This window comes from Heliconius melpomene, chromosome 19 (genome assembly GCF_056956725.1).
Source record: "Heliconius melpomene rosina isolate 202511_hmr_F chromosome 19, ASM5695672v1, whole genome shotgun sequence".
Lineage (NCBI taxonomy): Eukaryota > Metazoa > Arthropoda > Insecta > Lepidoptera > Nymphalidae > Heliconius > Heliconius melpomene.
Genome location: NC_140407.1, coordinates 8,893,687 through 8,915,466, shown reverse-complemented (window position 1 = coordinate 8,915,466; position 21,780 = coordinate 8,893,687). Strand labels below are relative to the sequence as shown.

The following is a 21,780-nucleotide window of genomic DNA, read 5'->3' as shown; positions in this document are numbered from 1 at the left end:
GCTGAGCTCGAAAATGGGAGACATGGTCATACTTACGCAAGCCGTAAACAAAGCGTATGGCCAGATTTTGAAGACGCTCTAATTTGTTAAGTAGCTCCTCGGTCACATCCAAATAGCAAACATCGGCATAGTCGAGTATTGGAAGCAGAAAACATTGCGCTAGCATAATTTTGGTTTTGTGAGGAAGGAAGTATTGGAGACGCCTAAGAGTATGATAAGAGAAATGCATGCGCTTGCTGATTGAATTATTATGGGGTGCCCAGGTGAGGTTAGAATCCATTATAAGCCCTAAATTTCTAACATTTTCGCAAAAAGGAATTGTAACTCCTGAGTATTGAATCGCAGGGACGAGATACCAGTTGATTTTAGATCTGAGTCTGCTACTACCTATCACAATTGCCTGGGATTTTTTTGGATTGATCAATAAACCGAAAGAATCAGCCCAAGTTTGTATAGCAGACAGATCGCTATTTAAACCTTCAATAGCTGCAGGCAGATCATTTAAGCTACAGTGACGATAAAGTTGCAAATCATCCGCATACAGATGGAAGGGAGAAGTAATGACTCCAGAGATGTTGTTAATAAAAATAGAGAAAAGAAGTGGGGAAAGAACGCCGCCTTGGGGAACACCGGCAGTGAGATCAAGCCATGACGACGTGGTGTCATTTGCTTTTATACATTGCCGGCGTCCGAAGAGGTAAGAACGAAACCAGCTTACAGCTTCGAAGGAAACATTGACTGCCCGAAGAGTGCCAAGAAGTATATCGAGGTCAACAGAGTTGAAAGCACTGCTGAAATCCAGCAGAACCATGACAGTGAGTTTGGTATTGTCCATGGCACACCGAATGTCCTCCGTAATGTTCAGCAGTGCTCCCACTGTGCTGTGAGAAGGACGGAAGCCAGATTGAAAAGGACATAAAAGATTGTTGGATGAGAGGAAAGAGTAAAGTTGGTTGTTGACTAAGGATTCAAGAACTTTAGAGAGAACAGGAAGGATAGATATAGGACGGTAATCAGTGACATTGGAAGCGTTAGAGATTTTAGGAAGTGGGATGACAAAAGCACTCTTCCACTGTGAAGGAAAGACATTGCGAGACAGTGAAAAGTTAAAAATGTGGGTAACCACTGGTGCAATGCTCTCCAACACGGGAAGAATCATCTCAAGACTGAGATTGTCACATCCGAAGGCTTTAGAAGAAATAGAGTGAACATACTTCTTGACATCATCTTCTGTAACAGCTTTGAAAGAAAAGGAAACTGAGTCAGGTGGGACAATATTAGACAAAAAAGCAAGTGTTTTAGATTTTAACTGGGGATTTATATTAACTGGTGGAGTTGCAAAAAATTTATTGAGGGTCTGAAGATTTACTGAGAGTTGATGAGTATCAATGTTTTTGCCCACACCAAACGACTCCAAGAATCTCCAAACTTGTGCTTGACAAAGATTCTGAATAGTTTTATGGATGTAGCGACGTTTGCATTACAGGATGTCAGGCTGTTTCTCTTTCAACGAGTAAAATAAATTATTCATTGACATCAACTCATTTAACTGTCAGTCAATTCTGTTTATTAAATGAATAATCACGTAGTTCTCGTGAACGAATTCGCGGGAGGCCGCTAGTAATGTTAATAATATAAAATATTAAATCTCATCATTATTATATGAGGCGTTCGTGGCGCAGGGGCACAAGCGTGCGACTGTAAACGCGATGGGGGTCGATTCCCACTCGGGGGAGGAAATATGTTCCATTAAATTTTTTTGCGCTGGAAAAGAAAAACCTGGCGCCAAAAATTATTATTACTTATACAATCTTATACAGGGTGGAAGAGGCAGCGCTTCTTTTACTGAAACTGCATATAGGGTAAAATATTTCAAACCCAGAATTAAAAAAAAATATCAAGGTACCTCAACAGTTTAGACGTAGGATTTTTTTTTCATTTCACGATTTTTATCCATACCTGTATTTCGTGTGACGCACACATACGTATGCGACGTTGCCGCTTTGACAGGTAAGTGTGTGCGTGCCTATGTTATACTTTACAAATGGCGTTTTATTTTAAAACGATAATTTTATTATTTATTTTGTTTGAAAAAATAACTTTTTCATTTTTGGGAAATATTTTTTTTCCGAATTATATTAGGCTTTTATAGAGTAGTTAAAACTGTGGTTTCATTTAAAGTGGTGCTGACAATTCCATCCTGTATACTTAAAATTTAGTTAATACTAACTCATGATGTCAAATAAAATCTTTATTAAAATGCCAAACGGTGCGTCTATCAGCGCCGTCAAGAAGAACGCCACAATCATTGCTATAGCAAAGAACGCCATAAAGTGGAACATCTGAAATAAATAAAAAATATATATATAAAATCAAAACATAATAAATCTGCTTCACACTGTATACCGCACACAGCAGGGTAGGCAGAAAGAACCTAGCGTTAAAACTCTCCGTTCCCCATTTTTCGCCGAATTCTAGAGTGGCGGAACTTACGCCACTTTACATAGTAATCTGAGCAAGAAAACTAAAATATTAAATATTTCTTTCCCTCAGAACCGATCTTTTCTAGTTAAAATATATTTTACATAAACAAATATATTTTGTCTAGAAAAAATAAACAAGTGTTAATAAGATTGATATTAATATTACGCTTATAATTATGAAATCACTATAATTAATTGGCTTTATTGATAAGTATATTAATCTAATTAAATTAATTTTGGCTTATAATATACATCTTAGTAATAATAATAGCAGTTTCAAATTTAAATACAGTACAATTTACTTACCACTATTTTCAAATTAAATATCAATGTTTGTTGTATATTTCCATAGACTGCTGTCATAAAAGACATATGGAAAAGATACATTGCGTAAGATATACGAGCTGGTATCTTCCAGATGTTGAGGGATAGGAACCAATTAATTGGACCTGCAAAATTAGTTGATCAAAATCATGAATGAAATTTGAAGAATTTGCAAATCTGAATAATTTTTTGTCAGCAATGTAGAGAAAACTTAGTGCAATGAGGTCCAATCAATGCGTAGTGATAAAGGAAATTATCGCCGTACTTTTTTCCTAACAGAGCTGGAAACTAAAATAAATTAAATGTAATCAATCGTGTGTGGGGTCGACCGCATCGCACCGCAATGATAAGACCCTGTCCCACTGCACCACGTTGGCGTATCAGCACTTTTTATATTAAATATCTAAGTAATTATAGATTATATTGAAATACTCAGAAACATGTGATAAAAAAATACTAGCCTAAGTTTGTGGTCTTATGCAATCTTTGTATGCATAGTTTGTAATTATTTTTATTCTATGAAATACCAACAAATATTCACTTTTCGGATTATTTTCCTCTACTTGTGTTGTAAGTTCCTACTTCGTGCAAATTTTTTTAATTGTACGATTTTTTTAATTCTCCGAATTTCATATAAAGTGCACCAAAAACGAAACTCAACTCAACAAATACTCATATCTTTCGATTGCGTTAAGTTGTGCTCCAAGGAACCATTGACCTGAATATTTGAGATTAGTTTCAGCTTGATACCTTGATCGATGGACGGACGTACGGACAACAATGTGATCCTACAGATGAGGATTCCACCTTTTTTCCTTTTGAGACGGAACCATAAAAAACATTGATATAAGTACTAACCTCCATATCCTTTTGAGCTAACAAATATAATCCAACCTAAACCTAAACACCACAATGTTCTTACAAATGCATCAAGCGCGTTCACTATGTTTATATTATCAGTACCTCTTTGTATATATTTATAATATAAATATAATGCTGATGCTATTGTACCAAGAGAGGTAATGGTCATGAGAATATTCAAAAACTGCAAATAAAATATTTTTTAGTCAATTGTAATACATTTTGAATAATTATAATTTAAGAAGCTTTAAATTATATTAATTGCAATTTTTCAAAATGAAACACTTAAATTGAAATTTAAAAAGGATTCAATTTATAAATTATATTTATTCAAACTTACTAAAGGCATCTTTAGTCGTTTTCCGCGCAATAAAGTCATAATATATCCATAGAGGATACCAAGAAAAAATGGCGGCGCCCTCGTTAAAATGTTAATATAATATTTTTGAAAGTGATTGTCTCGCATAGAGGCATTCAAAAATATATATGCAGTTGAACTGGTTATTGATGTGACAAAAATTGCAATGAGACTGGCTAACGTTGTTTTTCTCCCTCGTCCAAGCACAAACCAGAACAATAATATTGATATCAAGTGAAGATTGACATCAATAGCAAGATACCAAGTGACGGAGACACACTGAAACAAAATACCAGCAATTATGGACGTGGACTGCAAAAAGTAAGATCCCATGCCCCTAGAAATATAAGGAAATTCTCTCTCAGTGCTCTTTTTCACTGACACGCAATACGCAATGCTTCCAGATTTCGGCGGAAAGAGGAAGTAACACTAGATTCCCTCTGACTACCCTGCTGTGTGCTGGATACAGCGTGAAACTGAAAAATTGGTCTCTGTCAAGCATAGTATACGAATATACAAAACTTTTAATTCTTTCTTTTAATAAACTTCACTGATAAATTGAAGACACCAAATATTAGCAGGCGAACATGTTGTCGATTAAATAGAAATGTGGCATAATTCTTTTTTTTTTTTCAAATTCAAAATATTCTTAATGGAAATAGTATTGTATGCACTTATATTCACGGTAATTCTACAAATATAATTAACAATGTAGCTATAACTTGGATCGCTTATGAAGATAATATCACCGATGAAGATTTTTGAGTTGGCACCGAGAGTCAAGAAGTTCATTTATTAGAACACGAACATTTAAAGCTAAAGTCCAGGTCGAGTAAAATATCCCTAGGTGACAGACATCCACACTACAGATGACATCCATTCTCGCTTCTTTTTTTTCAAACTATCTTGTTTAAATTTGTAGTTATTTAAGGAACTATTTTTGAAATACTTACTAGTGAAAAGAAGGATGATTTACTATTATTAAAAAATTCTCACAGCATAGAATACAGCACAGAAGCATTATGAATTTATAATTATTTTATATTTTAATTTTTAACTTATAAACTTATATTCTATCTAATGTGTAACATAGGTGGTATATTTAGTTTATCATACTTACAATATTCGACGGACTGACATAGTTCTGTACATGTAGTAAGGTAGTCCACCAGTATTCCCTGCAGTTTTGAACATTTCCCATAACCATACTCCATAAAGGCCCATCGCCTATGCGATTTAATAATGAAGCGTCAAATAATACAACTGCAGCTAAAACGGGGAACATTCGCAAGACTCGAAAAAAGAAAAGGAGCGGAAGTTTAGTCACAGAATGCCCTGAAACAAATATAAAATACTAGCGGACGCGTGCAGCTTCGCTTGCGTAATTAACTTTCAACCCTTTATTTGCACCCTTAGAGGGTGAATTCTAGAAAACCATGAAACACATGTTCAATTAAATATTTTTAAGTCTAAATTAAAAATTTTATAATAATCGGTGGCGTTTTAAAGATTTTTCTATACAAACTTTCAACCCCTTATTTGCACCCTCAGGGGAAGAATTCTAGAAAACCATGAAACATGTGTTCAATTAAATACTTTTAAGAGTCTGAATTTCATTTTTTTTTTTAAATTGGTGCCGATTTAAAAAAAACCTATACAAACTTTCAACCCCTTATTTGCACCCTTAGGGGGAGAATTCTAGAAAACGATGAAACACGTGTTCAATTAAATACTTTTAAAAATCGAAATTTCAAATTTTATAAAAATCGGTGCCGATTTAATTTTTTTTCCATACAAACTTTGAACCCCTATTTCACCCCTTTAGGGTTAAAATTTTTCAAAATCCCTTTTTAGTGGATGTCCAGATTACGAAAGTAAACATCTGTCCAAATTTCACATTTCTACGCACAGAGGTTACGGCTGTGCGTGCGTCTTACCTCAGTCAGTGAGGACAAGTCCTTTTATATATATAGACTAGCGGACGCGCGCAGCTTCGCTTGCGTAATTAGGGGTGAATTCTAATAAACCACGAAACATGTATTCAATGAAATATTTTTAAGAGTCTAAATTTCAAATTTTATAAAAACGGTGGCGATTTAAAGATTTTTCCATACAAACTTTCAACCCCTTATTTGCACCCTTAGGGGGTGAATTCTAGAAAACCATGAAACATGTGTTTAATTATATACGTTTAAGAGTCAAAATTTCAAATTTTATAAAAATTGGTGACGATTTAAAAAAAAACCTATACAAACTTTCAACTCCTTATTTGCACCCTTAGGGGGAGAGTTCTAGAAAACGATGAAATACGTGTTCAATTAAATACTTTTAAAAATCTAAATTTCAAATTTTATAAAAATCGGTGCCGATTTAAATTTTTTTCCATACATACTTTGAACCCCTATTTCACCCCTTTAGGGTTAAAATTTTTCAAAATCCCTTCTTAGTGGATGTCCAGATTATGAAAGTAAACTTTTGTCTAAATTTCACGTTTCTACGCACAGCGGTTACGGCTGTGCGTGCGTCTTACCTCAGTCAGTGAGGACAAGTCCTTTTATATATATAGATTAAGTATTGGCAGTATACTATCCGTTAGGTTAGATAAGTTTTAAGGATAAAGGATTATTAGAAAATAAGAAATTTAATATTAGTATCGTCTCCTGTTAACTATAATATCACTAATGATATTATAGTTAATGATGATGATTATTGAAAAAAAGGTTTTATTTTGTCCGTCATCCATATTTTTATGTCATACTTGTAACAATTGCCTCAGTCGCTCATTATTTTTTTTAGTATAGAAGTCTAGAGATAGATATAATTGGTTCGAAACACTTACTTGTTTTTAGTTTTCCGGCTGTTGTATAAATTAACAGAAGACCACTCATAAGGAAGAACGTATCTACGGTAATTGGTGCTGTCATAATCCAAATAGCTTTATAACTTTGGGTCCACTGAGAAACAAAAATTATAGTATTATTTTACTAAATGGAGAGAGAAATCAAGTTATATATATTTAATTTATTTTTATTTCTTCATTCATACACATTGCATTATTTTAAATTACAAAAACTATACTTTGTCAGAGCTAATAATATGCATTTCATCAATATAATGTGATATAAAAGCAAACCAAAATAATATTTTTTATTTCTCCATTCTCTTTAGTCATTGTAACAACGTAAAGTCTGTCTATGTTATAAGCGATAGTTGATGGAATTTCAACACAAAAGTTTTCAATCACAGCGTTATGTTCCACCACTCAATACACAATATGAACAACAAATTTTAATATTCAACTCAACTATAATAATAAAAAAGCGGAAGATTACTTACTTCCATGGCATCAATCTGATTCGCAACAAGGAAATTGAATATAGCGAAAACATGACCAATCAATACCCAAAAAGTTGCCAATGCTCGGATACCATCTAAGCAATGAATTGCCTTAGGATTGTCTTCAATTTTTAATAATTTTCTGCAATTTTTATATGCAGAAAACGATGATAGTAAAACATTTGCCCCTTTTGCATCTAAAAATGTATAAGAAACTTCACTCTTTTTTTGTTTTTCCCTTCAAGATATGTCTAGTATCAGAAAGACACTATGTTTCACAGTTTCCGCCGAATTCTGGAGGCATTACTGTTGAGTGGCGGGACTCAACGTCGCACTTTGCTGGACACCAGAGCGAAGAGAATAGAAATATAAATTTCAATAAATATTTCATTTCCTCGAATGGGAATCGAATCCACAATCATTCGCGTTTACTGTCACATTTTGTGTGCCTGTGCCACGGCTGGCCTCAAAATATTAATAAATTATAATTCATTTCCCCGAGTGGGAACTGAACCCACTACTTTGGTGTTCAAAGTCACACTCTTGTGCGACTTCGCCGTCGTGGTGAATATGATGTTTGATATGTTTATTACTTATTTGTATAAAGTGTCATACATGTTGTTTTGCTAAACAGATTCATACGCGGTTATTCATACCTCTTTTACGTATAAAAATATGATGTACGTCATAGCTTGTGCTTAATAATGTAAGGAAACCAATTAAACTGAAGATAACACTGTAACAAAAAAAAACTAAATTAAAAAAAATCCGACTTAAACGGCAAAACAATACTTGTATGCATATACAAAACTATATTTTGGAAAAGAATATTTTAATTACATCAAAGTAAAGAAAATTTAAAAATAAATTAGTTTATTGATATACATACTTATATACCTTTTTACTTGTTAAAATCCGTTGTTTTGGATGTTCTGATATCCTATCCTATATCTTATAAAAACCGTTTAAAAACAAAGTCGCTTTTCGTGTCTGTCTGTTGTTTCTAACTCTTCTTCTTCTAAACCACCCAACGGATTTTGTTGCGGTTTTCACCATTAGGTCGAGTATTTTTCGTAGAAGGTTTATATATAGTTTATTATTTGTACATTCTTATGTAAATTAACATAAATACGATAAATATGAATAAAGTCCTGCCCGTTGAGACACGATTGATGCGCTGCTTTAATGGTAAGTACTACATGAAAAAAATGTACTGGAGTATTGTTTCTCTTAATAAGATCTACAAAAAAGTCCGCGACGGCATATACATATCTTTTAAGAATAACGTGTAGTGATCATTTTTCTGTCTAAAAATAATAATTTCAATATATTTTTTATTGTGAGGGATATTTTTCCATAATGGTATTAATCCTTATCCTTTAAAATAGTTTATTAATTTTCTACGTTAAACGAAGATAAAATTTGCTGTTTACACAATTTCGAAATTGCGAATAGTTTTAGAGAAAAACGCATTTAATTGTTGGCACATCACGCCGTTGACACTTCAGCTGTATCGACTCAAGTTTTACTTATCCCTTACTCTCAGCATATAAATAAGTATATTAGTTACGTTGGCCATTTAATGTAGATCAAAACTGTCTTTTACTGTTTTTCATTTCAATAAGTACTTTAGAAGTTGTTACAATATCAAAAAATCCTTGCTGCGAAACAGCTCGCCACTCGCCATGCGTCCGCCGCGCCCGCCTGCCTTACACGCATCGGTGGTTCAGCGGTAGAATGCTCGCCTGCCACGCGGGCGGCCCGGGTTCGATTCCCGGCCGATGCATTCTATTTAATTTTCCTTACAGGCAGCCACGTAGTGCTTGCTTTTCATCAGGGACAGAATACCCTCTTCAGCATTAACCACAAGCAAAAAAAACCCGCCTGCCTCTATAGAAACGAAGATTTAGATGCGTTTGCACGTATTGGATAATTGGAGTTGAATGTATTATTTCAGCGCGATATATTTTTTGTAGTAGTTATTAGTAGGTAGGCTTTTGTTTATAATTTCTTCCGTTTAAAAATAGTCATTTAACTATCTAAAAATACTCATTTAAATATTTTTAATAGGTACTTGAAAAGATTAGTAGCACAGATTTAAAATTACCGTACCTACTAAAAAATCCTTGCTGTGTAAAACGATTGGAAAATCCTTATTGAAACTACGAAAATGCGGGTTGCATAAGGGTTTTTTAATTCATTATATGATTAATCCAGTAGTAAAAGCGGGCGAAGCCGCAAGGGGGTCGCTAGTTATATATAATAATCATCTTTCTATCTACATAATCTACATAACATGTGGAAAAATATATAAGTGCAATTTTACATCCAACAATAAATAAGTTATTGGGTTCAAATGATAAATAACTTATTGTGAAATATTTGTAATTAACTTCATATCCTGATTAAATGTTTCCGTTGTTACCAAATCGGACATGTAATTTCGATAAGATAAGATACGATGTACTTTGATTTTAATATAGTAGTATAGGGTATTAGTATTATATTATTATTACGATTTTGTAAATAGAGTTCGCACTTTTCAAGCAATTTTTTCCATTTTCAGTTCATGTGTATTTAGTGTAATTACTGAATGGAGAAATTTGGCCAACTCGTTTTTTTCTCTTCCCGTTGTATCCCGCACAACTTGGGAACCTAGTGTTAAGATACTTCGTGTCCCATTAAGATACTCTGTTCCCCATATTCCACCGGATTTTTAAGGCACTTCGTGCTAGATGACCAAAACTTAACGCCTTTGTCTCGTTACCAGAAGGAGGAAATAAAAATATTATTTATTTAACCCTAGATAGATAACCTACGTCGAATCGACGTAATCGATTTTGAAAAATTGATATAATTCGTTTAATTTTCGCGTCACTAAACTGGCCGTTCCTGTCAACTCATTCCGGCCGTCGGAGCTTGCAGGACACACCCGTATCCCTCCGGTAAGTGCAATACTTTCGTCAATATTTACCTACCTTACGTCGAAATGACGTATGGTTATCTTTAGTGTTAGTATTTAGATTTTTAGGAAAATGTGTTATTGAGACTTTTTTCTGAATAAATGTACTTATTTTTTTTACTTGTTACAGCTCACGACAAAATAAAACATCATGTCGTCACATAATCGCATAAACGATGCAAAAATCAGTCGGTTGTTGCATGAAACGAGCGATGCAGAGATTCAGGGGTCGGACAGTGAAACTGAAGACAATTTATTAAAAGTACAAAGTAATGCTGTAGACTATGAGGTGAGAGGTCCACCAGTAGTAAACACATTGTATACTGAAGATGTGTCTGAAAATAACCCTGAAACTCCTGAAACGGCTTCGGTAAGTATGCCGATTATCATGCCACAGCGTCAAACTCTTCGAGACAAAACGATCATCGTTTGATAGCCACTAAAGGCAGAACAAGTGGAAGAATATCATCTGCTAATATTATATGGACATCAAAGAACGAATAAATGCCCTTATGAGCCTTTAGAATGTTTCAGTACATTTATTACTGATGACATTGTGGAGGAGATAACAAAATGGACCAACGCAGAAATCCAGCTGAAGATTGAAAACCCAGATGAAAAAGCCACCTCCCACAGAATTCGAAGGTGTATCTGAGCTAAAGAAAAGAAAATATTATGCCTTTGTCCATCAAAAATTAGAAGGATGACAAAGACTATGTGCGGCAACTGCAAAAATCCCATTTGTGGAGAGCACAAGTCCAGCGCCTGTCCTAAGTGTCTTTGAGACGAAAATTAATAAAAAAATATATTTAATTAGGTTTCTAATATTATGTAATTTATAAAAAATTGATTTTAAAAAGTTTATGTCTCAAATTATAAAACTGACGGAGAGATTCCTAAATGTTTAAGTTTTATATAGTAAGAAGTACCTCCTGTTGTCCTTTTATTATTTTTTCTAACAAAAATATAAATAAACTGTAATGTTTTTTATTTATTCAAAACACAATTATATATATTAAGATATAATATCATATTCATAAACCTAGGATATACATAATCCAAAATATGCTGACTCAAACATTCGCACGTTGAATCGACGTATGGTTATCTTTAGTGTGCAGTTAAATATGGTTATCTATCTAGGGTTAATTGTATAATTTTAATTTAAATAATGATTATAATTGAATATATTGTTTTCATTTCCCCGAATGTGATTCGAACCCACGAGCGTCGCATTTAGTCACACGCTTAGGCCTCTGCGCCTCGACGGCATCAGGTCGATTAAAATAAAACATTTTATATTCAAACAATCCTCCCAAGACTATTATAACAAAAGTACTTACACTGCTACGTTATCTGCAGCAGACCATGTTCTATCGTAAGGTAAACGACATATATCATCTTGATATTGAAATCCGATTGCAGTCAGATTTAAAAAAAATCCTGACAGAAATTCTTGTGTCGTGCAAACTTTTGGTATACATAAAGCCAGGCTAAAGGATATACCAGATAAATAATTATCTAGATAAAGTCTGAAAAAAAGAATGTTTATTATTTATTTTGCTGCTGTATAGATATACAGCTATATATAAATATTTTATTTCTAAGCTCAATTTAACTTTAAGTCTCGTTTCAGAGCTATTAAAAAGATCACAGTTGGATGTGAATAGAAAATAAAGAATAATATGTACTACTAACTCTTTATTATCTAAATTATCACCAGCAGTGGCTAATATTTTTTTCATATATTTTCTTTGCTCTTCCAATTTGTTTCTTGTAATGTCATCTATTTGTAAAAGATATGGATCAAAATCCCAGTTTAAATTTCTTAAATCATTTGACGCCAAGTTTTGACTCACGGGCACTTTTATTGAACAATATTTTCCATCTATGTAAGTATTATCAAAATGTTCATGTATGCCTAAACATTGTTCAAATAAGCCGAAGTCTCTGAGATTTCCTTTTAAAATTCCTCTCGGCACTCTCAAGCCTGCATCTAAAACTGTATATTTAATATAGAGTATTAATATATATTTTTTTGTGTTTTTGGAATCTACAGCCCAAATTGAAATTTATCACCTAAATAGAGACAGTTTTGGATCGTCAATCGTCAATTGATTTGTCACTTACCCCAAAAATACGGAAAAAAGATGTTGAGTCGCTAATAGTTTCCACGCGCACAAAATTAGGTTTAATTTAATTAAATATTTTCATCTTATTTTTGTGAGAGAGACCTAGTGATATTTCATATCTTCCCTTATATATATTTAATTAGAAATATAAACAATTTCCTAAGTGAATTTTGGAACAAAAACTGCCACTATAACAACTGTACAATTCGATACCACACCAAATATAATTTTTTATATAACATCATGAAAAACTTACATTGAGCTAATAATATTGTATTATTTAGCCATAAATAGCGCAATTGTTCCTGACATTGTTCTGAATCCAACGCTTCCTCATGTAACTCTCGATCTAGTAAAGGATAAGCGGCATTCACTGAACTAACTTCCGCGAAGGTAATGTTTGCGAGCTTAATAATAAGTATTAAAAAATGAAAGAACTTCATTATGACCCGAATATTGAACTACGTTTATTAAGAGATGACTATTAAATGGCTTATTAATTGAATTATTCACCTTAAAGATAAAACTGATGATAAAAATTTACGCAATTTTATCGAAAAATCTATGTATTATGTGGAAATTTTATGTTTCAGCTTTATGCTGTATCCCGCATAAAGCAGTATAAGCAGAGAGAGCTTAGTATAAAAACACTCCGACATTTCCGCCGACTTCTGAAGGCATTGTATGTTGAGTGGAAGAAATCAACTTTACCTTGTCAATCCGAGCGAAAAAATGAAAATATTAAATATTATATTCTTTATTGCGCTAAATTCATACATAATAAAACATACATTTGAAAATTTCATACACAACGGTGGATTTATTTCTAGAAGAAATCTCTTCCAGCCAACCCGTGAGTAGTAGATATTCGTGCCTATTTACTACTGTTTATCGTAAATTTACACTCTGTGAAGAAATACTACTATAAAGTTGTGCAAAATAGACCTATCAAGTTGCCATACAAATCACTTTATCGTAGAACAAGGTTCATTATTTTTATTTCAACCCAAATATAACCTTTAAAAACCAAATGACGTTAAAAGTGCAAACAACCGACGCGACAGTCAGCGCCATCTACCGTAGAAAAGATAGCCACACTTGAAACGCCTGATTCGACTACTATCCACGAGAGGTCAATGCTATTATATTATGTATTTATAATAACGCCATCTAGTGACCAGTGGTAGAAAGTTTTTATAAATCAATTCATTTGCCCGCTCCAAAATGGAAGAAATTGCTGGTATAAGGATTACGATTATGTTGAGACTTTTTCTGTTAGGAACAACAAATATAAGTTTAGATGTTTTATGCAGCGATATGATTAGAAGTTTTTTATTATTTTTTCTGTAACTCAGAGACTAATGTACTAAATTACAACACATAATATTATTTAATTTATTTTTGTTAATACTATGCCCTGCCCTGGTAGTATGAAAAAGTGCATTTAAAATCATGACCTCATACAATTTCAAATTAGCGCATTAGAAATAGATTATAAATAGTTTTTTTACTAAAATTCACATTTTTCGCATTAAATTTGCATTTTTAGTTTCATTTTATATTTTACATACTAAATTCGCCGTTTTAATCTCTAAATTCGTACTTTTGATCATCAACTTTTATATTTAGTTTCAACTTTATTGAAAATTAAAATATGAATTTAATATAAAATGTAAGTCAGTTTAAAGTTAAGTTATTGTTAAATAAAAAATACAGTAGAAAATAGTCATTTATTACACGAAATTAGATATAAGTCAAATATTCTATTTATAGGTACTAAGATAGTGACAAAACACGCAAAAGACCGTGCAAAGTGAAGTAGGTTGAGTAGGAAGGCCTGGCAATAGCCGGGATTAATGCCAGGAGGAACTTTGTTTTTTTTTTCTTTTGCTACTTAAATATACTTTAAAAACCTTAAAAAACACAACTTTATTTATTTAGTATTCTTAGCAGAGCGAATTGTATTAACACCACAGCGAAGTCAGCGATTGATGTCACTATATCATACGGCACTTTTGAATCAATTGTATATAAACGACATGCTTGCATCTTCGAAAATTTTGCTTTGTTTAAGCGTAATATGTTCTTACATATTTGTGATATATCTAAAAAAATAAGAGAAAATATTGACTACTTGCTACTACTATTACAGATAGTTTTATGGTAATTTATTATGTTTATAATAAAATATTCTCCATCTTAAAAGTATTGAATGAGGAAACAATGTCTTATATATTTACGACCCAAATGTAAGTTAAATGTGTATACAAAATATAAACCATGTGTTATTCAGATGGACGTACTATGTTATAGTGCGTACGCTTTGTTACTTTTTACATTCATAAAATTCAGTAGGATTAGTAGGATATTGATCCCACTAGGGAGCTAAAATGCGCTAAAAGGAATAATATTATCCTAAGAACATTTTTATTTATTGTCTTCAAGATAATATGGTATTATATTTTATTTTTTTAGCTTCACGCTCTATCCCGGACATAGTGGGGTAGGCCGAAGTGATTTGGGAACTTAGTGTTAAGATATTCCGTTTCCATTAAGATACTTCCCTTCCTGAGTTCTGGAGGAATTCTGGAGGCATTGCATGTTGAGTGGCGAAACTTAAGGCCGCGGTTTGCCTCGTTACTCCAGCAAAAATGCCAATTTTTTTTTTATTAACTAGAGTGGGTATCGAACCTACATACAACACCTATCTCGTTTACAGTCACAGGCTTGTGTCCCTGCCACACTCGACTATTTGATTTTTGTTAAATTTTTTATTAATAAATGTTTTACGAGTATGAATTATAATATATTATTGTAAAATAAGATACAATACCTGAACCTTTCTTAGAATTTATCACATTAATAGAAATATGATTAACTTCATTAATCAATGAATAAAACATTTGACAAGAAAAACTAACTAATCCTTGGATTAATATATTCTTTACTATGTCCATTAATAAAATAATTTTAAAAAGTGACATTCTCTGAAATAATTTTAAATTAAGAGTTATAAAAGAATAATTAACTTGACACAAAATTTTCATAAATTGATTTAATATGTTTATACATACTAGTGACCTCGCCCACTTACATTTTAATTATAATAAATAATTATTTACTTAATACACTGAATTACTATAATTATAATTATATATGTGTTCCTTAGCGAGAATTTGGGGTTTATCAAACCTTATGTAATGGCAGGGTTTATCCACAGTGTGCTCACACAGCTGACTTCGATACATGCCCATACTTGATATCGAAGATGTGTTCCTTTACCCTAACAGCGATGCTTGTATAGAACTTATATTGCTAAGGTTATGTTTTTCAAGAACTCCACGTCCCCTCGGTCCTCTTGCAAACGGATAGGATAGACAAGCTCACAAAATAATAATTGCTATATATGTTGTCTATGTGAATATATGCTTTTGATGTTCCCAAAAATATTCCATTAGACGTTGAGAGACTGTCTTATTATCAGTTATATTCAAATGGTTCTAAAAATGCATACGGATCACGAGCGGCGGTTTTTGACCCTCAAGCAAACATAACATTTAAATTTAGAATTGGTATAAATATTTCAATTATGCACATTAGTAGTTTAAGCGGGCGAAACTGCGAGCGGGTCGCTACTATAGAATAAAAACTCACTTGGTTATATTTTATATAATCTAACTCGATCCATAATTGCACAAACATTAAAGCATATACAAAAGTTTTAACTCCATGGTATAATATCTGAATAAAAGCTTGTATTAGTTATATGTATAATATTATGTATAATAGTACATGTATAAGTAATAAGTTAATTAAAAGTGCTAGTGCGAGGCCACTTGTAGTGTGATTGTAATCGCGACTTGTTGTGTGTTCGATCACCGGTCGAGGATATGAAATATTTATCTAAATTATTTGCGCTGGTGTCGAGGCAAAGCACGGAGTTGAACTCCGCCACACAAAATGCAATTCGGCGGAAAATGGGAATTGGAGTGTCTTAACGCTGCGCTGGGTTCTCTCTGCCTTATCTGCTTTGCTGCGGGTTACAGCGAGAAGGTGATGTATTTATTTTAATTAAAAGTGCATTGTGTTTCATTATAATGATAAAAACGGAAAATATTGGATTTAGCTCTCACGTAGTACTTGAAAATCCTTTGAAAAATTGAATAATTCTTCAGAATTATTTTATAAACATCACATATATTTTTTCCGTTGATTTGTTCTGCACTGATACTACGGCGACCTACAAAATTTTTTTGCAAATTTTTATGTCTCTATCTTATTTTTAATATTTCATTGAATTATATATTATAAACAATATTATTTTATGTTTTCCTAAATTATTATATTTAATATTGATTTAATCATATATTATCAATAATAATTTAGGAAAAATTAACAAAATAATAATAATAACTCTACTACTACATTTTAAAACTCACTGATAAATTTTATTCTCCCAGCATGTTCATTAATTGAGTGTTCAAATTGTGAAATCCACAATTTCAGTTGAAAATTAATTAGAGAAAGAATATAGATTGTATACAAAACATTTATATCACAATACATAACAAAAAACTGCATTAAATTAAAAAAACTAATCGTCACCTCAGCTAAATAGCATATTATAAATAATATTATGATATGAAGTAAGATTCCAGTCGCAGCACACCATGAATAAACATTGAATTTAATGAAATGAATATAATTGTTGAAGTTAATCAGTTTAAAGGTTCTTTGAACATTCAAAACAAATTCCACATTATGTATAGCATATTTGAAATTTAAACATAAGTACATTATAAAACCTACTGAGAAGTAAATTGAGTCAAATATCAATGAGAACTCAAAAAATGAAATTCCACTCTCTAGGTCCCGAATATACCAGTAACAACGAAAGTACAGAAAAAAAATTATTGCCAAAACAGCTAGAATAGATGTGACATTCACAATAGGCCTATTGAAAGTGATAAAATTTTTATAAATACTATACTTGGGAAGTAAATATAACCATTGTATAATATTGAAGGGTAAAAATATTCTTTGAATTTTAATATCTAAATAGTTATCGAACAATATTTCATTACTCTGAGAATTCATTTTAATATTTGTATATATTTTGTTAACACAATAACGTGGCTATATTGTCGAATAGTTAGAAGTTCAATATTTTTGTCTATAGAAAAAATTCATTCATTTATTTATTGATTTAATATATTAAATGGATTTTGAATAAATACTTCAATATTAGATAAGAACTAAATAATGAAAATGTTACATGTAGACATAGTCATTATAACTTATCATTACAGTAGATATTGAGGTCGTAGAAAGTACGTGGGGTAATAAATAATGATAACTTTCATAAATTAAATCTTTCACTAGTGTTTCACCACGGTTCCCTACACAGATTTATAGTTACATAATATCTATGACTGCATTTTAAATGAAATTTTCCTTTAGTATGTATCCTATCCTATCCTATATCTTATAAAACAAAGTCGCTTTTCGTGTCTGTCTGAACTTTCTAACTCTTCTTCTTCTAAACCACCCAACGGATTTTAATGCAGTTTTGAACATTAGGTCGAGTATTTCTCAGGGAAGGTTTATATATAGTTTATTATATGTACATTCTTATGTAAATTAACATAAATACGATAAATATGTATAAAGTCCTACCCGTTGAGACACTTTCGCGCATGCGCTGCTTTAATGGTAAGTACTACATGAAAAAAATGTACTGCAGTATTGTTCCTCTTAATAAGATCTACAAAAAAGTCCGCGACGGCATATTCATATCTTTCAAGAATAACGTGTAGTGATCGTATTTCTGTCTAAAAATTGTAATTTCAATATATTTTTTATTGTGGAGGAAAATTTTCCATAATGGTATTAATCCTTATCCTTTAAAATACTTTATTAAATTTCTACGTTAATCGAAGACAAAATTTGCTTTTTACGCTATTTCGAAATTACGAATAGTTTTAGAGAAAAACGCATTTAATTGTTGACACATCACGCCGTTCACACATCAGCTGTATCGAGTCAAGTTTTACTTATTCCTTACTCTCAGCATATAAATAAGTACATTAGTTACGTTGGTCATTTAATGTAGATCAAAACTGTCTTTTACTGTTTTTCATTTTAAGTTGTTACAATATCAAAAAATCCTTGCTGCGAAACGGCTTATACAAGCGCGTCCGCCGCGCCCGCCTGCTTTACACGCATCGGTGGTTTAGTAGTAGAATGCTCGCCTGCCACGCGGGCGGCCCGGGTTCGATTCCCGGCCGATGCATTCTATTTAATTTTCCTCACAGGCAGCCACCCACGAAGCGAGCAGTTTGGCGAGCGGGTATACCACTCTGGGTAAACTACGCAACAGTGATCAACCGAGAGAGAGTGTGAGTGTGCAATACCGGTCTTCCTTGAGGCAGCACACGTATTCGACCGCGTCTGGCACCCGGGGTTACTTCATAAAGTGCTCAGAGCCGGCACCTTCCAGCACGTCGCGCATGTCTTTGCCGCTCTGCTTTGTAAGTGACAGGACATTTTGCGTGAGAGTTGAGAGTGCGAGGTCTAGCAGTGACCCGATCGCTGCCGTTGTCTCAGTCAGAATTTTGTCACCTGCTCTCTATGCACTATACATTGATGACATCACAATGCCCTAGCGAGTATTACTTCAAACAATTGGAAAATCCTTATTGGAATTACGAACATGTGGGTTGCATTAGAGTTTAATTAATTTTCAGATTATCTTAAGTGCTATGCAAACATACATTATATGAATAAGTCAGCAGTTAAGGCGGGCGAAGCCGCGAGGGGGTCGCTAGTGTACATATAATCTCTATATATAGGGTGGAAGAGGCAGCGCTCCTTTTACTGAAACTGCATATAGGTTAGAATATTTCAAACCCAGAACTAAAGAAATTAATCAAGGCACCTCAATAGTTTGGACTTAGGATTTTTTTTTTCTTTTCACGATTTTATTTATACCTGTATTTCGTGTCACGCACACATACGTATGCGACGTTGCCGCTTTGACAGGTAAGTGTGTGCGTGCCTATGTTATACTTTACAAATGGCGATTTATTTTAAAACGATAATTTTATTATTTATTTTGTTTGAAAAAATTACTTTTTCATTTCTGGGAATTTTTTTTTTCTGAATTATATTAGGCTTTTATAAAGTAGTTAAAACTGTGGTTTCATTTAAAGTGGTGCAGACAATTCCACCTAAATAATAAAACAGTAAAAATATTTTGTCTGTACATTTAGTATGACTTTGACTAAAATGGATAGAGGGATACTTAAAAAGAACAATAGAAATAAAAAATATATTTTTTTAATTTTTTGTCTGTCTGTCTGTTTGTCTGTATGTATGGTCACGCTTATCTTCGAAAGCACTGAACCGATTTACTAAAATATTTCAGCAATTAATTTATTTTGACTCAGCTTAACATTTATAGTTTGTTTAATCAAAGTTGGTTCATTAAAAAAAATATCGTCATGTAAATGAACCCAAGGCATTAGTTTTCCTGTGAATATTATACAGCAATCTATATCTATACATAGATTGCTATTTTATATTCAGTGCTTTAAGTTGTAATTTGTTCAACATACTAATGAAGAAGGACTTGATCTTCAAAGAAATATCAAGTAAATAGGTTCTTCGGTTCGTTCGTTTGAAATAAATCTATATAAAAATGTCTGAACATATCCTTTCTACTTGCACTTTGTAGTAATTACATATTTACCAATTGTAGCTACATTTAGCTAATAATATATGTACCTAATTAATTTAAAACTGTAGAGGAATTAAAATGCAATTATTGTACAGTTATTTTACAAAGAATATTATGAATCCTTACCCAAATCAATAATTAATTTAACAATTAAGGCTTTTTATTTTTTATGATGTAAAACAAATTAAATTTATTGTCTTAACAAATTAAATTGATTTTTGTGAACAAATCGCATTTCTTATTTATTTATTTTTCTATTTAACTATTCTTATTCTGCTAAAAATTTTAAAAATCCCGAGTGTGAAATATGAAAATATGACAATATGAAAAAAGCAAAATGAAAAGGATAGAAATATTTAAAATATCAAATATGTTTTTTGTAATAACTTTTTAGATAAAAATACATTAGGAAAACCCCTCATGATCATTATCTATTGATTATAAGTAATGTAATATACTAATATTAAACACTTAAAAATAATAATTGCGCTTACACTTGTAGACCTTTTCATACAGTAAATCAATCTAAATTTTTTTAAATAATTGTGTGGCCACAAGTGGAAAATAGACTGTCTCGCCAGATTTCTTCTTCCTATCCTGCTATATACGAGAACATACAGCATGAAGCAAATAAAATATTATAAATTACATTTTCAATTTTTCAAATTATTATTTTTATTTTTTTCATAATGACCAAATTTTTATGAGTCACTATATATTTGTTTATCAATGAATGAACCTAATGATATAAGGAAGTATTATATATTTTTTCTTTCATAACAAGATAATTAATCTTATATGTTATATTAGTCATATCGTCAAAATGTAGATAGGATAATCTAATCTAAATTCGTCTAATAGCGTATGGACGCTACCGATCTATATATGCAATTATATTAAAATCGTAACTAATCGATGTCTGTACATGGAAGAAACATTAGGAAAACTATAACAGTGGGCCATTTATTAATGTAATAGAACACAAAACAAAAAAAAAAAAATTTATTGTTTATTTGTCTGTTTGCCAGTTAGTCTGTTTGTCTGTCTGTTTGTCTGTACGTTTCTGCACGCTTATCTCGGAAACGGATTAACCAGTTTAAATGCAGTTTTCATTAATGGATTCTGGTAAACTTCGCTTAACACTAGAAGTGCCGAAGATTGAGACCCCCCTTGAACCGCCGTCGTGACAAATCTGTCCCATTCTACTTATTATGTTGATTGTTGGTATAATACAAAAAAAATATAATTAAAATAATTCGTAAAATATGTAGACCATCTTTAATAATCAATTCTTATTCTTTACAAACATAAAAGTACCAAAAAATAAAACACAAAGAAAGAATCAAATATATCTAATACTTTCTAAGGTCGTGACAACTAACTGAATAACTCTTACAAAATTATAAGTTATTGAAATTAGTTAATATTATCAGTAGGCCAAGTAATGCATTAATATATTCTTCATCAGTGATACATCACAGATGATTTATAACATTGCGTGGTAATGCCTCCAGAATTCGGCGGAAAATGCCAGCGGAGTGCATAACACTAGGTTCCCAGGTTCCCTCTACCTACCCTACAATTTC

General features: G+C 32.1%; 1 protein-coding gene across 1 annotated transcript; it reads right to left on the bottom strand.

The window, feature by feature from the left end:
• Nucleotides 1–2,225: 2,225 nt before the first annotated feature.
• LOC146528633 (O-acyltransferase like protein-like) lies at nucleotides 2,226–12,969 on the bottom strand. The gene is made up of 11 exons (XM_085202840.1): nucleotides 12,713–12,969; nucleotides 12,023–12,326; nucleotides 11,668–11,856; nucleotides 8,019–8,098; nucleotides 7,363–7,559; nucleotides 6,866–6,980; nucleotides 5,147–5,361; nucleotides 4,009–4,305; nucleotides 3,666–3,852; nucleotides 2,790–2,932; nucleotides 2,226–2,342 (listed from the first exon to the last, which is right to left on the bottom strand). Exons 1-11 carry the CDS (start codon nucleotides 12,897–12,899, stop codon nucleotides 2,226–2,228), a joined length of 2,031 nt encoding a protein of 676 aa, XP_085058966.1. The 5' UTR covers nucleotides 12,900–12,969.
• Between the last annotated feature and the right edge of the window lie 8,811 nt (nucleotides 12,970–21,780).

What these genes read in the sequence shown, in the direction of transcription:
- LOC146528633 (XM_085202840.1), bottom strand. Translation starts at nt 12,899, where the DNA reads ATGAAGTTCTTTCATTTTTTAATACTTATTATTAAGCTCGCAAACATT. An exon ending in TACAATATTATTAGCTCAAT is followed by an intron (nt 12,327 to 12,712) that starts GTAAGTTTTTCA and finishes TTAAATATACAG; the next exon opens with TTTTAGATGCAGGCTTGAGA. An exon ending in GATAATTTAGATAATAAAGA is followed by an intron (nt 11,857 to 12,022) that starts GTTAGTAGTACA and finishes TCTTTTTTTCAG; the next exon opens with ACTTTATCTAGATAATTATT.